The sequence below is a fragment of the Corapipo altera genome, unplaced genomic scaffold, assembly GCF_003945725.1.
Source record: "Corapipo altera isolate COAL_440 unplaced genomic scaffold, ASM394572v1 0, whole genome shotgun sequence".
NCBI lineage: Eukaryota > Metazoa > Chordata > Aves > Passeriformes > Pipridae > Corapipo > Corapipo altera.
Window position 1 is genome coordinate 54039259 of NW_020884872.1, and position 20065 is coordinate 54059323.

At 37.3% G+C, this 20065-nt stretch overlaps 1 protein-coding gene across 1 annotated transcript in view; it reads left to right on the forward strand.

The window, feature by feature from the left end:
- FREM2 (FRAS1 related extracellular matrix protein 2) overlaps window positions 1-20065 on the forward strand; it is a 125619-nt gene that overhangs the window by 54035 nt on the left and 51519 nt on the right. Inside the window, exons 3-5 of the mRNA XM_027647472.1 lie at window positions 14411-14557; window positions 16802-17032; window positions 19349-19474. Coding sequence (XP_027503273.1) covers window positions 14411-14557; window positions 16802-17032; window positions 19349-19474 — 504 coding nt within the window. The remainder of the gene's footprint in view (window positions 1-14410; window positions 14558-16801; window positions 17033-19348; window positions 19475-20065) is intronic.

The window sequence follows — 20065 nt, forward strand, 5'->3', positions numbered from 1 at the left end:
TTGTCTGACACATATTGCTGCCATACTTCCTTGTCTCTAGTTATTGAATAATGTTAAAGGAAACCTTAAAAAAAAGACTTGGCCTTTGTATTATGTCTGTGTAAGCAGTTACTGTATTTACCACAAGAAGAGCATGTGATGACAGACTAGAGAGAAAATTATTTCTGTGGCCACATATGAGTAGGAAAGAGAGAGACAAGTGTATCCAACAACCTGTAGAGCACACTGTGGAAAAACAGAGAGAACCCAAGATAAAATCTACCCTCCTCATTTATTTCCCTCTAGCCAAAAATAAACCTTTTCTGTCTATGGAGCAATATGGTCCCTTACTGAGATATTCAAGATAGACCTTAGTGAACTGTGTCAGGAATCAGCAATCAGCAGAGCTTAGTAGGCTCAGCAGAGCATCAAACTAGTAAATCTTTGATTCTGGCAAGGCTGAGTCATGTGGCGTTATCTTTTATGCCATGAGGATGTACCAGCTCAACTGGAGCTTGTCTGTGTGGCTCTAACAGGATGCATGTACTGTGTCTTGCCCCAGTGTTCATGAGCAAAAGCACATTAAAGTATCTTGGTGACTGTAGATTGGAATACCTGTTTAATAAAAGAACAAAGAGACTGTAGCTTAGGCATCTTTAATGTAAGCACATACTAGAGTAAATGTGTCTGCATTGAACAAGTAGTTTTTGAGACAAGTACACACACATTTCACTTCACAGTTCCCTCCCATGTTCTTTAGCATAAGGATCTTTACCAATCTTATCCTGAAAGTTGCTCATTAACTAGAAAGTGGAAAGAAAGTGCTTTCACATGGTTATGCTAGACTATATTAGCCTCATTCCAAGAACTTAGTGAGTATGTGAAGAGGTGAAGAACAGCTACTGCTTATATTTCAGCAGCTAAGAAATCTAAAACATACATGAATTTAGTAAGATGAGGTAAGAATCATGTCCAAAGGGTTAGAAATATGTTTGGATAGCAACTTTTCAAGATCAGAATGTGTTATCTTGAGATGTTTGAGTCAAAGATTGTAATAAAACCTTATTGTGAGACCTCATTTGGACTGCAGCACCCAGTTTTAGAATCACAGAATGGTTTGGGATTGGAAAGGACCTTAAAGTTCATCCAGTTTCAGCCATTTAGTTCCATTTAGTCAACAGGCATCTAGTTTCATCTGTTCAACAATTTTTGAAGTGCTCCACCGTAGGAGGTGGAGAGAAGGGCAAGAAGCCCCTGCTTTTGTAGGAGGAGATTATTGGTCAGTTTGGATTAGCTGGACTACTTGTGTCCCTATCCAAGATCTTTCCCACTGACAGCCTACTGATGGGGGGCAGAATGCTGGAGACTGTGCTGATTCTGTGTCAGCACTGCTCAGCAGTAGCCAAAGCACTGGTTATCAACACCTTTCTAGCTATCAATGCAAAGCAGAGCACTGTGAGAGCTTCTGTGGGGAAAATGAGTTTCATCTCAGCCAGTCCCAATACAACTTTACAAATAAGACTAGTAATATTTTCCCTCTTTGAAAAGGCAGGAGGTGGAGGCCTGGATAAATTAATTATTTTCTTAAATAGATAACATAACAAGCTTCTTTGGAAAGATTAAGGCTAGAGTCCACGCTTCCAAGTGACAAGATAGGACTGACCAGTAGACTAAGGTTAAAGCAGGAAGTTTTCACTAGCACAGAGGAACCTATAGCGTGTAGGAAGTCAAGGATGTCATTTTGCAATGGTGTGGGCATTTGTATGACTGAAGTTACATGTGCAAGTGTTGGAATAATTGAAACTTTATTAAGTAGCACATAACTTTTTAGTTCTGTCTCTGAATAGATAAGGAGTGACTGCCATATTTTTTTTTTAGAATGTGTGGCATAGATTGTTTTGCACAGGAGGATCAGCAATGTATTGCTGTCAGGTTGACCACCTGGTCACTCAACTTTTATAGATGGGCTGAAATGTATGTCTTTCCAGAGGTGTCAACAGAGGCCCAGCAATCAGTGACATTTTATATGTTGGATAATTTCCTGTATGAAGATTAGTATTTTTGCCATCTTATCTTCTGATGTTAAATCAATTGATATTGATACCTGTTTGACCCTATAGAACAGAGAAAGAAATCCTATGAGTGTAATTTATGCATTTCTTACGCACCTCTCATTAATCAATCCTGCTAATTAAGACCTTAGTTTTCTTCTATAATTAAGGTAAGAGGAAGAAGATGTATCCTTAAAAGGTATGTGGGGGAGAGCTTATCTTTCTAAACTATGAGGCTTTCACAGGTACCTCTATGGCAATCATTAGCTAGACGGATTTCAGCAACCATCTATACTTACGTGGCAGAAGGGCTGCCCAGGTTGATTTCATCTGAGATGTCTTGTTAATCTCACTGAGCAACTGGTGAGCTTTGTCATCCTCTGACCTCCACCCTGTGCTCCAACTTCTGCTGTATCCGCTGTTCTTCATGGCCCTACAGCGCATGGATCTTCTGTGGCATTCCTGGAATTGGCTTGCTGAGCCATGGGCCTCAGGCTTCATCATGGTGCTGCATCCTACAAGAAGCAGGAATCCTAACAGGTAGCAAGAACATTGTCAGATTTAGTGGGGTAATGAAAATAAATATTTTGAACAGACATGAAATCAATTTAAAATAATGATTAACACCACTGGCCAAAAGGAGGAGGTAGGCGATGACATCTCAGCACTGTATCATCAACATCATTGGAATTGCTCCAGGCAAGAGGAGTTTTCCCAGAGACTTCCCAAGTGCCTCCCATTGCGCTGCAACCCAGGGGACCTCTCTGGTTTGTGTGTCAGCAACGTTATCAGCCACAGCAGGTAACGTGTGGGAGGCTGAGTTCACTCACTCCCAACAGGTGAGTGCTATGCAGCTCTCTTTAAGGAAAGGATGGGAAACACCTTTCTTTAAAACTGATAAACATTTGTGCTAGCTGGCGTCTTAAAACTGCTGTGGTCGCACTTCCACACATTTCTATACGAACACTAAGGCAAAAAATGTAAACTTGAGACCAGAGGTACTCAGGCCTTCACCTGCCTGTATGCGATAGCCAGCAGATTCAGGGGGAGGTGGACTTGATTTGAGAAAAACATTGCCTCCCTGAAGCTGAAGGATTTTGGTTTCTCATTGTGTGTGGGAGAATGGTCATGGAAATCTTGGTCAAGGATTTTTTGGAAGCCTGAGTGATGCCAAATCAACTTCAACTTGGCATGTCAAAAAACACACCCTGAGTGAGAAATTTTTGAAAATAATCTTGCCAAATCTATTAGAAATAAAGGAGTTTTTATGTAAATATGCCTCTTTGCTTATCAAGACAGTGCAGTATTCTGCTGTTCCATTAAGACAGGAAATAATAGCTAAAACAGTAATCTCTTTTCAAGCTGAGTAAAATGTGAACTGTACATAAATAAATTCTTAAAACCTGTTGTATGGTAAAAACAAATTTAATTTTCAAGATGCAATGTTTCTACTGATGATTTTAATTGCTACTTATCTCAAAGCATAAGTCAAGTTTTCATGCAGATGCAGAGAGAAAGAGGGAGAGAGAAATGATGTGTTAGAAGCAATATACTATCAAGATTGAGTTGTCATAATTTCACGGTGACTTCTGTCCCCTGTCTGTCTGCTTTATGTCTGTTTAGCTTCTCTCTTGGAAAATTCACAGGGGTCATATTATTCTGAAGTCTCAATTCTACTATTCATTTCTGAAGTGCTTTCATTGCACCTAATTTCTGAAGTACTTTCATAACACTTAATTTTAATATTTAAACAGATTTCTGACATCTTGGCTTGAATATTTTAAGGAATTTTTGGATTCTCCCATTTTTTAATATTTTTTTTCATCTTACAATTGATACTGCAACATAGGAATTTGAGATAAAATAATACAGGAATATATTATAATTACAGTTCTACCCCTTAGGACAGACCTCAAGTAACAATAAAAAAATTGCCATCATATATAAAAATATCACATTAATGCAAAAGTATTTCTTTCCTCAGCAGAACTAATATCTAATAGCTTTTTGCAAGGCTTAAGTCAAAGTTAGTGACTTAAAAAGAAACCCTTTTTTGTTCTTGTTTATATCAACAATTTTGTATGTTTTCACTTTTTTAATCTGCCTTTGCTGAGCAGGACTAAATCATCTGCAAAAGGTTATAGGTTTGGCATAACTTAAAAAGGATGAAAGGCACCACAAAGGAGTTTCTCTGGTCAAACAATATCAAAAAATAAGTATTTGAGATTACCTGGTACAATTACTCTGAAATTAATTAAAAATAAATGTTAAATGAACCTGCCTGACATTTATTCTCCTCCAGTCAGTCAGACATTTCATTTGTTGTATTGCCAGAACAGAAAAGGAAAGAAAATTCAAGTATGTGGAAGTGAATTCTTAATGAAAAAAAGCAGTTCAATCACTTTGACACAGAGTTTAAAGAATAGTTTTTGTATGAGTGCTCAGTGAGTTGCAAGTTGATAAAATGGAAACACTCTTCCAAATTTTTAGAAAAGGTTTTGCAAACAACAACAACCTCGGTTTTAGATGGTACCCACTCATGCACCGTAGTTTTAAGCATGATAATGATTTTGCAAACATTGAAATATTAGACACATATGTAGGAGTTTTCAGTGGTGGGTTCTCAATGAGAATGTAATTTAATGAAAGAGAAATTCATGTGTGTATGTGTATATATCGATAGATAGATATAGATATAGGTTTTCTGAGAAAAAAAGGAATTTCTTAAAATACTGCAATATTGAGATAGTATTTTGATTTTAAGTATATTTCTCCTGGATCCTGTTTTGTTATAGTGTCTTTCATTTGTGAGGCTGCAGTACACTTTTCTGTTATTACTCATAAGTTTTGAGACCAGAGCTTAGGATACCCTATTGCCCTCAAATTTAACACTTTGTCTGACTAGGCTTTAAATGACAGTGGTTTGCCTATGGGCTAATACATATGTAGCAGTACTTTAAAGGTATAAACCAGAAAAAAAATTCCCATATGTGACAATAACTAGACTAGTTGAGCTAAACCCATTATTCTATGAGATGAGAAAATGAAGCTTACTTCATTTCAGCTGGAGAATGTAGGAAGAACTTATCTGGCGCCAGAAAACATTAGTAAGCAGAGACCTGAAAACTATTAAAGTTTATTTTAAGAATGTGTTGCCAGAGATCTAATAAATTTACTTGTTGCTGCAGGCCATGCATGTATGAAGTCTTACTAATCCAGGTGGTGGGTTTTTTCTTCAGAGACATGTGCAGGGTGTGGATCTTTAGGAAAAATGCTTTAGGTAATACTGGCATTGTTTATTGATAGATATGACAGCTTGAGTTGTATGTTTGGGTTTTTTCTCGTACTACTCACAAGGCAATTTAAATTAATTTTGTCATGCAAAGTGTGTGACTACACAAAATGCTAATTAGTGTACCGACAACATGGAAATAACTTTACAGTAACAGAATAATTCTTCTAAACCAAATAGATCTTTTTGTTGCTATTTTTAAATATTCCTAAGATTGCTTTTAAAGTATTTAAATTTACAGGTTTCTCAAATTACAGTTCAAGACCAGTTGTGTCTTTGACTTTTCTCAGGACCCTTCTCTGACATCACTGGATTTTAGTTACCCATCTAGACTGGTGGGTTACACACACTCCCATTCTTCAATGGAGTGCATCAAATCTTTCCAGAGGGTGATCCAGCTGTTCATAAAATATATTCTTGCAGTTCCTGAAGAGGTAGTTCTTTCCCCTCACTGTGCCTAGACAGCTAGCTTAAATTAAAGATATATCTTTTACATGATAACATCAGATTATATGAATACTACCTTCAAGTAGGATCTCTTGTAGGATCTCTAAAGCAGATTTGTTGTCTTCACCTTTTGTGGAACAGGACCCTGTTGATTGTTCATGTGCACTGGGACCTAAGCAAAAACATACTGTGTTTTGCCAGCAGTGGTTTTTCACTGGAACTATTGAATTTGTCTGCTCTGAATTTTTTTCTGCTCAGAAGCAGTGGTCATCCTGCAGAGCAATTGCTTTGCTTACAGCATGGATCCAGAAAGTGGATCTTTTGGATTCCCTTGAAATCAGTTACAAAGCTAAGCACTTAACATCTGTTATGGTTTTCAGTCACACACAGCGCTCCAGTATCTTTTTTTAATGATTCAAATTGGGTTTCTCTTTATCCGCTTTGCTCTTTCCTTTGGAAGCTCATAGTCTCTTAGTGCAGCCAACAGACTGAAGGTATCCTGGATTTTGGGGAATTAATTTGTACTGAGCTGATTTAAACTGAAATTAATTTAGAGCCATGGAATGAAATGGCTGAAGAGGCAGAGCATTTTGCTTCCACAGTTTTTGTTAATGAAAATCAGATTAATCTCTTAATCAGAATCTGGTTAGTCTCCTGCAGAACTGGACATAGACTTGAATTGGGAATTCCTTAAATTAACCCAGCATGAATCTCCAGACTGTGCTTGGAGACATCCTTAGTTACGCTTAGTTGAATTTTACGAAGATCCAAATTTAATATGCACCAGCTAACCTTTACATTCACGTCTCGTCTCTCACTTCCCCTTCTCTTTTTGTAACAAAGCAACTACACAGTATTCTTCAGATATTTCTTCTGCTATGTGACTTCAAGCATTTATTAAGACTGAGCCCAGGCAAATGTGGCCATTCCAACTTGATTCTTGGGGGTAGACATAAAACAAAAACGAAAAAAGAGTTACAGAAACTACTGAAAGACGGAAACTGTCTGCAGTTCATTGGATACCAGCAATTACACTCCAGGCAAGCTAAGTCCATAATGCTGGGAAGTGTGTGCTTTCTCATGAGAAGTCAGAGAAAGCATTGTTTTAGTCCCTAATCACCAGGGGCTAGTTTAGGGGGTTGGTTTTGGCTATTCTGCAAATATACTGAGTTACAGTGGCAGATAGAGTGCAGGAGGGTACAGAGTTCAGCGAGTTATTTTAGTAATTGGAGTCTGTGATAGTACATTTGAAAGACACTTACAAAGGTGAAGCATTTTAATGGGTTTCTAATTGGATAAAATCATTAGGTTAACTTATGCATTGTTGAAGTAAGTTCAAAACATTGTAGTGGCATATTTTATGTGCTGGTTTTACTTAGACAATTCACTTCTGCAATTTCCATATAAAATTACGTCAGTTTTATAGGCTATTCCTTTTCTGATGGTCCTGGCAGAGGGAATAACCTATGATCATAGAATCATAGATTAGTTTGTGTTGGAAGGGACCTTTAAATGTCATCTAGTTCACTGATGTGCTGCCCCAATACCTTGAATACAGAACATTTGTTATCTATTTTATTACTGGGGTTTTTTTAATAGTTTAGCAAAAAAAAAAAAAATTAATTTGCCTTTTTTACCTGGAGCTAAAATGTACTTGGGATCATGACACAGTATGCCAAATCAGAGTTGTTGAAACTATGTGGCTCGAACTGAACATACAGTATCTATAGATTTATTCTGACTAGCAGAATCACCTAAAATTGTGTGTGTCTCCTGTAGTCTGGTAAAAACAGGTTTATACTTACCACGAATGTCTAACAAATAGTGTGGGGAAGTGGAAAGTGCTAAGGTTTACAGGGTGCTTCATGGCTAAATGTGGAATCATGATACTGGGGGCTAAGATTTTGACAGTTCACATAAGATTTTACTTCTAGTAAAACTGTTGAGGTAACTTTATCCTGGTATATATTAACTGAGTCAGCCTGGCACAGAAAGAGGCTAATCAGAGAAAAAAAATGGAACAGATGTCTGAAAGTGGACAATTCCCTTTTCTTCCCTCTCTCTGTGTCTTTGAACTCAAGTTCAGGAGTGGGTTTACTTTTTCAGATGCTTCATTTAGCTACTGCAATGAGGAGATCCATAGAAAAGAGAAGGACAGAGTTGTGCCAACTTAAGTAACCTTGTCTGAATGAGGCACCCAGTAGGGTCAAATATTTTGAAACAAGGAAGAAAAACTGTAGTTCTTGCAGACATGCAAACAAATCAGCAAGTATTGCATTACCATACAATGATTTCTGATCTGTTAATATGTCGCACTTGCTCTAGTTGTCCTTATTAACATCCTTTTGCCGTCAGTTTAGAAAGCAAAATAAGAAAAGGAAAGAGAAAAGACCAATAGTAAAAAATTTGAAGAAACTCTTCCTAGTTTTATTTACTGGCTGTTTTTTCCTCTATCTTTCTTGTGTTTGATATATGTTCTTTGTTCTGGAAGAATTTATGAGTTTCCCCATTAAACAACCTCACCTAATGACTAAGGAGAGCAGATATGTTGTACCATGAAGCTCTTAGAGGTCAAAGATAGCTGTGTTTGTACAGTCATATCTTGTGGACATGAAGAGTCTGTATGGCTATGGTTATATAGGGTAGACACTCTTTTACTGATCCATCTCTGATTTATGCCATGGATACTTTCTAGGGAAGCCAATATCTGCATCAAGATGCGTCAGTTTCTTTTGTATCAATAAGTGAATACGGTGGTGTAGTTATATGCTTTTATTTATGAATTAGGGTCTGGGGTAGCTCCTAGGGACAGCAAAGCTACAATCAGACTTTCTTTATGGAAGGGCCATTCTTTATGGCCTCTCAGGTCACCAGTGCTAAAGAGACATGAATTATTTTTTATACTGTCTTCACATAGCTCCGTGATCTGGCAGAAAACTGGAACTAATTCTTTCCTTCTCTGAGCTCTTTGCATCACAATAGAAGGTTCTGACAATCTAATCTGTACTTTTTCATGGCGGTTTTATAACTTTAAGATATCTGAGCAGCATGGTTGGAAAGATAAATACTTAGATGGCAATATTAATATTAGTATTTTTCCCTTTAAGCAGTTTAGTGACCCCTCCTCTTTTATTCATGTTATGTAACTGAAACTGGTTTTTCCAGATGACTTGATCTTTTTAGGAATTTCTTGTTTGATGACCTGTGCAAAAAGAATACATCACTGTTTTCTGACTGGTGAACAATTTGCTGACAGGACTCCTATAAAGACCAATTCCAAGTTACATCCATCTTTGACTTGTCATATTCAGGCATATCTTCTCAGAAGGTTTTGTCCTCAAAAGCCTCAGTCAGTCATGAAATCATTTTGTGACTCACCTTACTCTAGATCCTTAATTTTAGCTCTTTAAAAAGTTTTTAAATGCCTCAGAACTCTTGCCAACTAGTTTATTATTAATATCTTTCTCCACCACATCATGTCTAGCATCTTCTGATTTAGTACTGCTGCACTCTGATCTCTGGCAGAATTCAAGAAACAAGTTTTCATGCCTCATTATAGCAACATCTTGCCAACCACATCTCATTGATATATAAACAAAGTTACTTTGGATTTACCTTGTTCTAACACAGCCCTCCTTCCTTTTACTTAGTTTTAAAAGTAATAGCTTCCCTCTCCGGACTTCTGATGCATTTGTATTGCAAGCACTTGTCTGGAAGAGGAACAAAAGCAAAACTGGCACTGGGGTATAATAGCTAAATTACTTGCCCAACAACTAAATGTTTGACTGTGCCCAAGGGAAGTGCTAGTGAGCAATGCACAATTCATCTACCTATAGAAATATTATTGTAGGGCAGGCAATTAATAGTGAATCAGTTAAAGTAGCATGAGCAATTTTATTTCTGAAATTTTATAATTTCTAAAAGCTATACTCTTAATATTCTTTACGGATGTTATGTTTATGTGGTGCTTGGCTCTATGTTCTAGCAGTTTCATCTAGATCAGGCATGGGGGAATTCATCTTACCAAGGACTTTGTGGCTATAATAAAAGTGTCTACAACATAAAGGGTCATAACGAGCATTTTTAAAAGCTGCTGAGGAAAAATGCATGTATTTCTGCATATTTTGAGGCACAAATAATCACATTCAAAAATAGATGCCTAAATTAAGTTATGGTCTTACAAAATGCCTCTTTCTTTCCTGGTTCTAGTTAGGATTTTCAGCCCAAAAATAAATACCTGAAATTAGGTGAGGTGTGTCATATGTTTTCTGCTCTATTGTGTCAGAGGTCTGTAATAACAACAATCACCATCGTCATTATCACCATCATCATCGTCCAGCAGTTTTATTCTTTGGGGACAGTAGACAATAAAAGGGCTTTTGTAAGTTAGAAAACATGTTCTCTGAACACCAGAAAAGCACAAAGTGAATACAGGCATCTAAAATATCTATATTCTTTTTTTAAAATTCTAAATGTGATGGGTTTAGTACTGTGCATTCTGAAAGATGAACAATATGTAGTTCAGAGGCAGAAATACATCTGTAAAAATGGAGGCTTGCTCAGAAATATAATTTTTTGTTTTGTTGTGGTTTTTCTTGTATCCTAAGAGAAAAAAAAGAAACTACTGAAAGAAAGAAATAGGTAGAATGAAGACAATGTTAAATCTTTTATATTGCCTTTCTTGTGCTTTTTTTCTTCCTAAGTTTCATTTGTAAAGATGAATGTAAGATGTGTGTAAGATGTAGATTGTGTGCCTGTGTCCACAACACATTTAAACCTTCAGTTCTTTGCATAAGACAACAAAATATGCCAGATTTTCTTTTGCTTTCTATCCTCTGGTTGGAATGTCTTTTGTCTAAAAGGGTGCAAACTCTGCTAGAAGATTTTCCTTCATCTGGGAGGTTTCCAATATCTGACATTCTCATTTCTAGTAAACTCATGTAACAGTATTTTTTCTCGCTGATGTTACTAATTAGTTCTCTCTCATCTATTTCACAGTAAATTTTCATTCTTTTTTTTATCCTTCTGTCAAATTACAGTTAAATTGGGTAGTGTGTTCAAGGGTGGCACACAAATGGCTTTTCTCACTAGATTAGAGAACAGGATGTATTCTGTTACATTTGTCCCCAGAAACTAGTGGGAAGATATAATATGGCTAACCAACTGTAAGTGCTGGTATAGTTACTGCTGTAACACTATAGTTGCTGGTTCTCTTGTGGTGCTCATTACAGTTTTTGGTATGCGTTTTTGTAGCCTTCCCCTTTATCAGTAATAATAGACATCAAAAGAGCAGAAAGAAACAGGGTGAGGAGTTCAGGGAGATACTCCAGTAACCATTTCTTTCCTTTCGTTTACACAGTACCATTGCCTTTATGTGAGATTGCTCAACTGTAGTTCTTGGTTTTTCCTAGTAGACAGGTCAATAAAGAAATGTGGAGGTTTATCTTTGAAGCAGAGTGAAAGAATATGGAACGGCTGCCTAATTTTTCAAGAATGGAAGAGACTGGAGGGGGTAAACCAACCTTCTTTTGTCTCTTCCTCCAGTAGTTAAGCCGTGAATTAATTGAAATTAATAGATATGTTTCTCTGCTATTCAGAGGAATAACTTTATTCACTGCCTTGTATACAGATATGTTAACTTCTAAAAAAGTATTAATTTTCTTGAACATTTTATACAGTTATTACCTGAGAAAACCTTGTTCTGTAGCAGCACCTTGTGGGAAGGAAATTAGACTACAGTCTTTCACATGAGACAACATTCCCAGAAGACAGTTGCTGAGTGAGCATCTACCATCAGTGAGCTGAACAGCTTATTTTATTATTGCTATAGAAAGTAGAGGATTATTCTGAGTAAAAAAAACATATCCAATAGGATGATATACAGAATTTAATTTTTCATGCCTTTTTATCCAGAATCCATACAGTGACAAGAAATGCCTTTTTACTGTGGATAATCAGTGAACAGGTGGAGGTAAACTGTCCATGAGAAAGTAAAGCTACGCTGTATTTTATCAGAAATGCGTCAATCTGAGATATTCAATCTGTTGTTCAAATACTTGGTTTACAGTCAATGAAATGGGTACTAGCTCTTTTCTATTAACTTGCCAACTGGACCATCTGTTTACATTTTTTGTTTCTGAATTGCTTTCTTAGACTTAACAAAAACTCCGTAAATCCTGTAATTTCAATATGTATTTCCTCTTGCTTTGCAGTTATACAAATACCATTAATTGTAGACACAACAGCTCCATTTCTGCTGCAATTGAGAAATTAGGCTTTTAGGGTGGTGCTTAGCATTTTGGGGCTGGAGTTCAATGACTTCCATATTATTCCCTCCAAAACTTGGAAAGATGCTTCCCATATTCCTGCATTGCTGTGTGTTCAGAAAGGGAACCTGCTTCCGTGGATAAATATATATAGACATTTTTGTTTGAGGAGGACTGTGAAGTTTCTCTCAATTATTGTACGAGGAAAAAGTCTTCAAGGCAGACACAGACTTGGTCCATGTTAACAACCATGTCCTGAGTGTACTGCAGGCTGTCTTGTGCTTTGCATTCCCGGTAAAGAATGAGTGCACGGAAACCATCCATGTTCAGTGAAACTGCAGGGAAGCTGTTATGCTACTGCTACAGTACCTTGGAGAGGATCCCTGGAGTCTGTTTTCTTCACTGGGAGTATGTTGCTACAGTTGTCTGTGTGTAAAAAGAACTGAGGGCGTCTTTTGGTGCATTGAAAATTGACTCTCAAACATTTCAGCAACTTAGTTCGGGGCGGTCATCATATTGCGAAGATAGGTCATTGCAAAATAGTTTAAGATAATTCCAATAAGCATTTGTATCTCTCTGACTCTTCTCAGAAGGCACAGGCAATCACACTCTAGTGGGTTTCTGTGGCTGGGTTTTGGTAGCGGGGCATTCTAAAGGGGTGGCTTCTGTTAGAAGCTGCTGGAAGCTTCCCCTGTCCCATGGAGCCAATGCCAGCCGGCTCCAGGACAGACTTCCTACCACTGGCCAAGGCCAAGCCAATCAGGAGCAATAGTAATGCCTCTGTGATAACATATTTAAGAACAGAAGATTCTTGCGCAGAAGAAATTCCAGTCAGGGAAGAGCAGAGTGAGAACATGTGAACAACAATGTAGATGCCAAGGTCAGTGCAGGAGGGAGAGGAAGTGCTCCAGGTGCTGGAGCTGAGGCCCCTGCACAGCCTGTGGTGCAGACCATGGTGGAGCAGCTGTGCCCCTGCAGCCCATGGAGGATCATTGGGGTGCAGAGACCCACCTGCAGCCCATGGAGGAACCCATGCTGGAGCAGGTGGATAACCAAAGGAGGCTGTGACTCCGTGGGAGGCCCAGGATGGATCAGGGTCCTGCCGGAGACCTGCAGCCTGTGGAGAGGGAAACCCACACTGGAGCAGGTTTTTCCTGGGTAAGACTTGTGGACCCTGTGGGAGACCCACATCGGTACAGCTCATTTGTGAAGGACTGCACTCCCTAGAGGAGTGACCCACGGGACAACAGTTTGGGAAGAACTGCTGCCCGAGGGATGGACTCACACTGGAGAGATCCATCAAGGACTGTCTCCTGTGGGAGGGACCCCACGGAAGCAGGGGAAGGACTCCTCTCCCTGAGCAGCGGCAGAAAGAACAACTGGCCGTAACCCCCATTCCCCATCCCCCTGCACCGCTGGGGGCGGGGAGAGGGAGTACATGGAAGGAAGGAGGGATGGGGGGAAGGTGTTTTTAAGACTGTTTTCTCACTCTTTGGCTCTTATCTTATTAGTAATAAATTTAAGTACTATCACCACTTTGAATCTGTTTTACCCATGAAGGTAATCAGTCACTGACTTCTCCCAACTCTTATCTCTACTCAGGAATCCTTAGCTGTTTTTTTTTTCTCTCTTCTCTGTCCAGTTGCAGAGGGAGAGTGAGAGAGTGGCTTTAGCAGCTACCCTTGTTCCCAGCCAGGGTCAACCCACTACACATACTTAACCCAACAAGCATTTAAGCTTAGGAGGGCCTTAACATAGCTATAAACTGTGGTGTGCATTGGGGATTAATCTTGAAGATGTGAATGCTGTTCTTTAAACCATACAGAGCTGATGCATGAATTCTAAACCAAGAAGAGGAGAAATTGTTAGATTTAGTGAATAAAATGTCAGGTTTTTAGACTGCATAGGTAAAATCAGTCTAAAAGGTGGTAGATATCATCTCCACTCTCAGAATGCTAAGGGTCTTTCAGTGCTTCTGGCAACCTGATGGTATCGGGGAAGTTCTGCATGATGTCCTACATTGTGTGTTATTTGGAAATACCATTACAGTTGTGCAGCAACCTGGTTCATCCACAATATTTTTAGTTTCTAACATAGACACTCCAAATATGTTTTGATTAATTCTTGATTGGTTTTGCTCGAAAAATAAGAAAATTAGGATACTATGCATCTAAGATAAAATTTATTCCAATGTGTACCAGGTGGGTCACGGTTGAGTTCTTTACTTATTTCTTAGTTTTAAATCTTTAAAACCTTTGGATTGTGATCTCCAGATCAGAACTTACCCAGAGTAAAAGGTTTCTTTGGTTAAACACAAAGCAGTCTTTAATAAAAAAGAAAAGTTATAATTGTATCATTATAATTTTGTTTTGCAGGAGGCAATAAGCTGAAGAATCAACATTTTCGCCTAAACTGGGCATGGATCTCCTTAGAAAAGGAGTATTACTTAGTAAATGAGGATGCCAAATACCTTGATGTTGTTCTTAAACGGAGAGGTTACCTGGGAGAAACGTCTTTTATAAGTAAGTTCAATTCTAACTTTATCAATTGCTTCTCTAAATCACTGTCGAGCTAGTTGATAAAATCTATCAATACAACTACATCCTATTACTGGTGTTTTATGCTGAGCAAACTATATTCAAAACAATGTGTTTATTTATTAAAGCAATTATCTTTTGTTATGCTAAGTATATGATTTCTTTAGTTATATGTTGAAATTTTCCCTTTTGGTTGTTTTTTTTTTTTTGTCTTCAGCAATTAATTTTTGGCTAAACGACCCAGACAGTCCTTCTTTCTTTGATCTGTTGATACCACTCTTTGTTTCACAGAATACAGTTTCTGTCCAGATTTTTTTTAGCCTGTAATGATAAAATACAGTTGTAGCAATTGGAAAGACAACAATAAACAGGAAGACTATTGTGAGCTGGTCTGACCAGCAGCTACGAGCATTAGCCTCTTCAGTCAGTGTTGGCAGTCATTTGAGGCTTATACAGGAGGTGTTGAAAACTGTTTGCAGTGTCTGGGCAGCAAAGAGGTGAAAAAAAGATTGTGTTATCACATTCTGCAACCTCACACCTGTTTCTAGCTTCTGGATCTGTTGCCATCCTCTGATGCATTTGCACCAGGGAATACTATCCTTGTACAATTTCACATTGAAACCTATGGCGAGCTTACACTGCTTAGAAAAAGCACTCAATTTAAAGCTGTTTTTGCAGATATATGTAAACATCTACCTGACATGGAGCACAAACTCATGCTTAGAAATCATGTTTCTGTTTAAGTCTCTTTCTGAATAAGAATCTGAGTTTCATGTAGTGAGACGTAGTTGAGACACCTATTTTTGGCATGAGATTTAAGGGATATAGGCCTTAGCTGACTGGATCTAACTTAAAAGCCTCTGTTTTGAGCAGTGAACTAACTTCGATAATACGCTTCTTCTAAAGAAAGAAAAGGAATGGAAGAGATAAATGAAATACAAAGTTAAGGATGAGTGGTTTAAATGAATTACTGCTACTGAATAACAGATACTGATGTGACATGATCCTTCAGATAGAGTGCTTACAAAATTTTCTACCTACAGATTCAAGGTCAGTTTCTGAATTGAGCTGCCTAAAAATCCAGCAAAGCCAGTTTGAATAACTTGCCTCTGACTACTTAATCCTGCAAATGGAATTACAGAGTTGGAAAGAGCATAAGAGATATTGGTCAAGATACTTACTGGTCTTTCTGGTCCATGTGCAATGCCAAAGTGGCTGAAGGGTTATAAGTTATACAAAATATTGGCTATGAGTTAGGAGGAGGCACAAGCCTGAAGCAAGAAAGGCCAGGTTTGTAGGGACAGGTGACATGTTTCGATGCATTATACAATACAGGTGGAAGAAACAGTCAGAGAAGGGAGGTTTTAAGTTTCTTTTCTAAAAACCTGAGAAAGGCCTTTAAGATTTAAGTGGTGTGGGATTTAAACAAGGCCACATGCATGAGTTGGAGATAGTTCTGAAATGCTGTCTGATTTCCATGAAGGCCTGTCAGACAGCCTTAAACTGGGGTGAAATGCCAATGAAAAGCTGTTTTAGAGCGGTCTGAGTCAAAGACTGAAAGGCCTGGGCTATTTCTGTGGATTGAGTCATTACAGATTTTATCCCATGGCCTCGCAATTTCAACTTCACTTGAATTTAATGATTATCATTATTCAAACACTGAAATAAAAGGATAACGATTTTAAAAAATTCTTATTTCAGTGGCAGTGAGAACAATGGCTCAGATTTTACATCTTCTTTCATCTTTATTCAATATGCTATACCCTTTTTTGTCTTTGTATTTTCCTTAACTTTCCCTTTAACGGCTGAACTTTTCAGGAGTGTCTTTATTTTTTCCAAGAGAAATACATATTTTCTAGGGTTATTTAGATGTTCTGGAGCAGAAGAGAACCCAGAATGCTAAAAGGGGTCGTTGTCCCTTTTGAGCATCTGTAGTTGAATCATGGGGAAATTGAAACTTGTCTGTAACCTCAGAGAATATAGAATTCTTCTAGTAAGTAGTTTTGCTTTGGCTAATTCTGTCCAAACTGCTTTTCGTAATGTTAACTGATGTGCTTGCCCCTCTGTGTGTGACACCCAATATAAAATTATTCAAGAGTAATGGATTTGGCTTGGACATCCTCTGGTTGTAAAAAGTATATTTTTCTAAATCTTCTTTTTTAAAGATGACATAATGGGAGAAAAATTACCAGTGATGCTTTTAATGACCTGAATTTCTGATTTTGACAGGTATTAGCACCAAAGATGGTACGGCCAGGAAAGATAAAGACTTCAGAGGAAAAGCCCAGAAGCAAGTGCAGTTTAATCCTGGTCAAACCTTAGCTACGTGGCGAGTACGGATTTTGAGTGATGGTGAACATGAACAGTCTGAATCCTTTCAAATTGTTCTTTCTGAACCTGTCATGGCAATTCTGGAATTTCCTGCTGCATCCAAAGTGGAAATTATTGACCCAGGAGATGGTAAGAACTTTTCCAGAACTGTGCTGCCAATATGTGCATATACCAAAAGATAAACTGGAGGGCAAATGTTATGAATAACAGTGGATAGTAAAGGTTACCTTTCCCCAGAATATTTCTGAAGACAGACTTGGGCATCGGGTAGGCATTTGCCCTCTATCTCTTTAAATGCTTCATGAATAGCTAACTCAAGTAGCATGTTTTTATGAAATACCTGTATTTTTTTTATGTTACAGTATTTCTAGGGGTTTTTTGTTTGTTTATTTTCATTTGAGGCATAACAGGTTTTCCATTAAATATGTTTGCAAATAAAATGTATCTGCACAGGTGGCTGGAGGCTGACTTGATTTACTCTGTCATGATAATTTGTGTGGCAGAGCATGGTACAGGATAGTCTAACCAGAGCTTTTCTGACATCCATATTTAGTCACTGATAAGAATAGAGTTTAACTTGAAAAGCAGTATGTATGACACAGAAATTACTGGAAAATATGTTAAATCTCTTTATATTTTCTATGATCAGTGAGATAGCACAACTCAGGATAATCATCTGAGTCTTCTTAATTATGAGAATCAGTTTTTTCTGTTTCTTATGTTAAGGTAAAATTTTTACAGTCCCAGAGAATTTGTAGTAATTATACGTAAAGTGAAGTTGCATAGGAGAAAATCAAATGCACAGCTGCAAATTAAGGAATATTTACAAGAAAAATAAAGAGAGTACTGGGAAGGACTGGATTTCCTAACAATCTTTTATAACACAGGGTGTATCGAGTTCAAATGCTTACTGAATAGGAACCATCAAAAGTCTTATTCTAGTACCACTGAAAAAGATTTTGAAATTCATTGATTTGAATGGTGTAGTTTTAGGATCAAAATAGTGAGCTTGTTTGGAAAGCTGTACCAACCTCTTGGTGTATGGGACATGAGTTAATGTTTTATTACAAATATAAATTGCATACAGATGTGTTTTCTTATACCAGCTGAGATGGTGTAGCTCTTTCTCCTCTGAGCTTTTATGTTATCTTTAAGGTCTGTTAAAATTTAGAGTGCCATTTTACTCCTAGTTGAATAATGATCAGAGAGAGAGAGGACACCAAACAAATCAGATTCCTGCATTTTTTGGAAGGACAGAGTTTTCCATCTTGTCAGCTAAATTCTAAAGGGAGAAATGGAAGGAAAAAATTGAGATCTTTTGTAGTGTTTTACTTTTAAGGAGAAAGGTAGGGATTTGGGTTTTTTCACACTAAATTTTTAACTTGCTGGAATAATGTATGTGTCTAGATCTTACCAAACCTGCATTATGTTTTACAGCATGACCTTAAGTCATGCTAGTAGTATTTTCAAGCTAGAGAAATAAAACCTGGGACATGTTTGCAAAGAAATCACCTGATATTTTTCAGAACACTGTTTGCCACAGTACTCTGAAATATTTAAAAGGTTTGCTTTGTGCAGTTAGCTGATACCACTTGATTTGATATTATACAGAATTATATTCTGTCTGGGTTGCAGTCATACTAATGAAACTTTAAAAATGGTTTATAATTATATGCATAACTACCTTTTGTTCTTAAGTGTTTGAAAGAACAAGAACAAAATTGATCCTGAATCCCAATAACAGCATAAAACAGCAATCTGTTTAAATGAGTATAAAATAATGAAGGAGTTTTAAATGCATTTTGGTGATTTTGTATTCTGAAAACCAGATCTGATATGCTTTGGAATTAGACATTTCAGAGTGAGATTGCTCCCCAGACTTCACTGACTGTGTTGGCTAGGTCTCCTTTGAGTAAAAATAGAGTGTAGACATGTAGCCAACTCAAATCAAATATCCAAGTCAGAGTGAGATATCAAGAGCTCAGCCTTGCTCCTCAATACCAAATGATTGTCATGGTTATCTTGATGCAGTAAGTTACATAATGGCCTTGGAGAACCACAGCCTGTGTGTGAGCTATGCTGGTGATACTTCTCTCGTTAACAGTTAGTAATGAAATACCACGGAAATAATAAAAACACAGGCTTTGTGGACAAATTTTCCAAACTATATTGCACCAGTAACCCTAGATAAATAGTCACATTGGAGACCAATTAATAAGGACTTGTGAGTTCTGACCTAATGATCTGATTTTGTTGTCCATTTCTGAAACACTGAGAAACTCTTTCTTCTGTCACCCTTGAAGTTTTACTTACAATTTGGTAGCATTGCTGATAAATATGAGTTATTTGTTGCACTTCAGGATATTCCAAAATGCTTTTAGCTATTGTACAGATGATTTTATGAAGTGATAAATCTACATAAACAAATGTGCCTGTTTTTTGCAGAATCAACTGTCTTTATTCCTCAGTCCGCCTATAGTATTGAAGAAGATGTTGGTGAATTGTTTATTCCAGTCAGAAGAAGTGGAGATGTGAGTCAGGAACTGATGGTTATTTGCTACACACGACAAGGTAATAGAATCTGCTATAAAATAATAAAAGGCAAAAATGGAAAAGAGATAGAAACTAAAAAATAATTATTCCAGCTATTTATAATAAAATAGCTTATAACTATTGATTACCTTCTCATGTAAATATCTTCAGTCTCAACGGGAAATGTATTCATCACTGCAATCTGTCTTAGATTATTATTGAACACAACTTAAAAATCATCATGTTTCAAGTTTCTGCCATGAAGAGGTGAAGAGAATCTGTGTTCTTTGTATTTTTGCAAGATTTTTATATGCTGCCCCAGATATCTGGAAGTGATGAGAACTGAAAGCATTGCAGTAATTGCCCACAATATCTTTACTTGTTTCTATCTTGAAAAAAATTATATAAAATAATATTACTTAATTGCCACACTTCTTCCTCTGACTCTCAGTCTCTTATTAATTATATCTGTGCAGGGCATGGAGTCTCTACACCTGTGGTTTTATAATTATTTTTCATCTGGAGAGGTGAAGTAATATTTTGTGTTAAGAGATCTGGAACCAAAATAATTTGTTTTCATCAAATTCTATCTGTTCTAGTCCTCCAATATCTTCAATACAGGTAAAATAT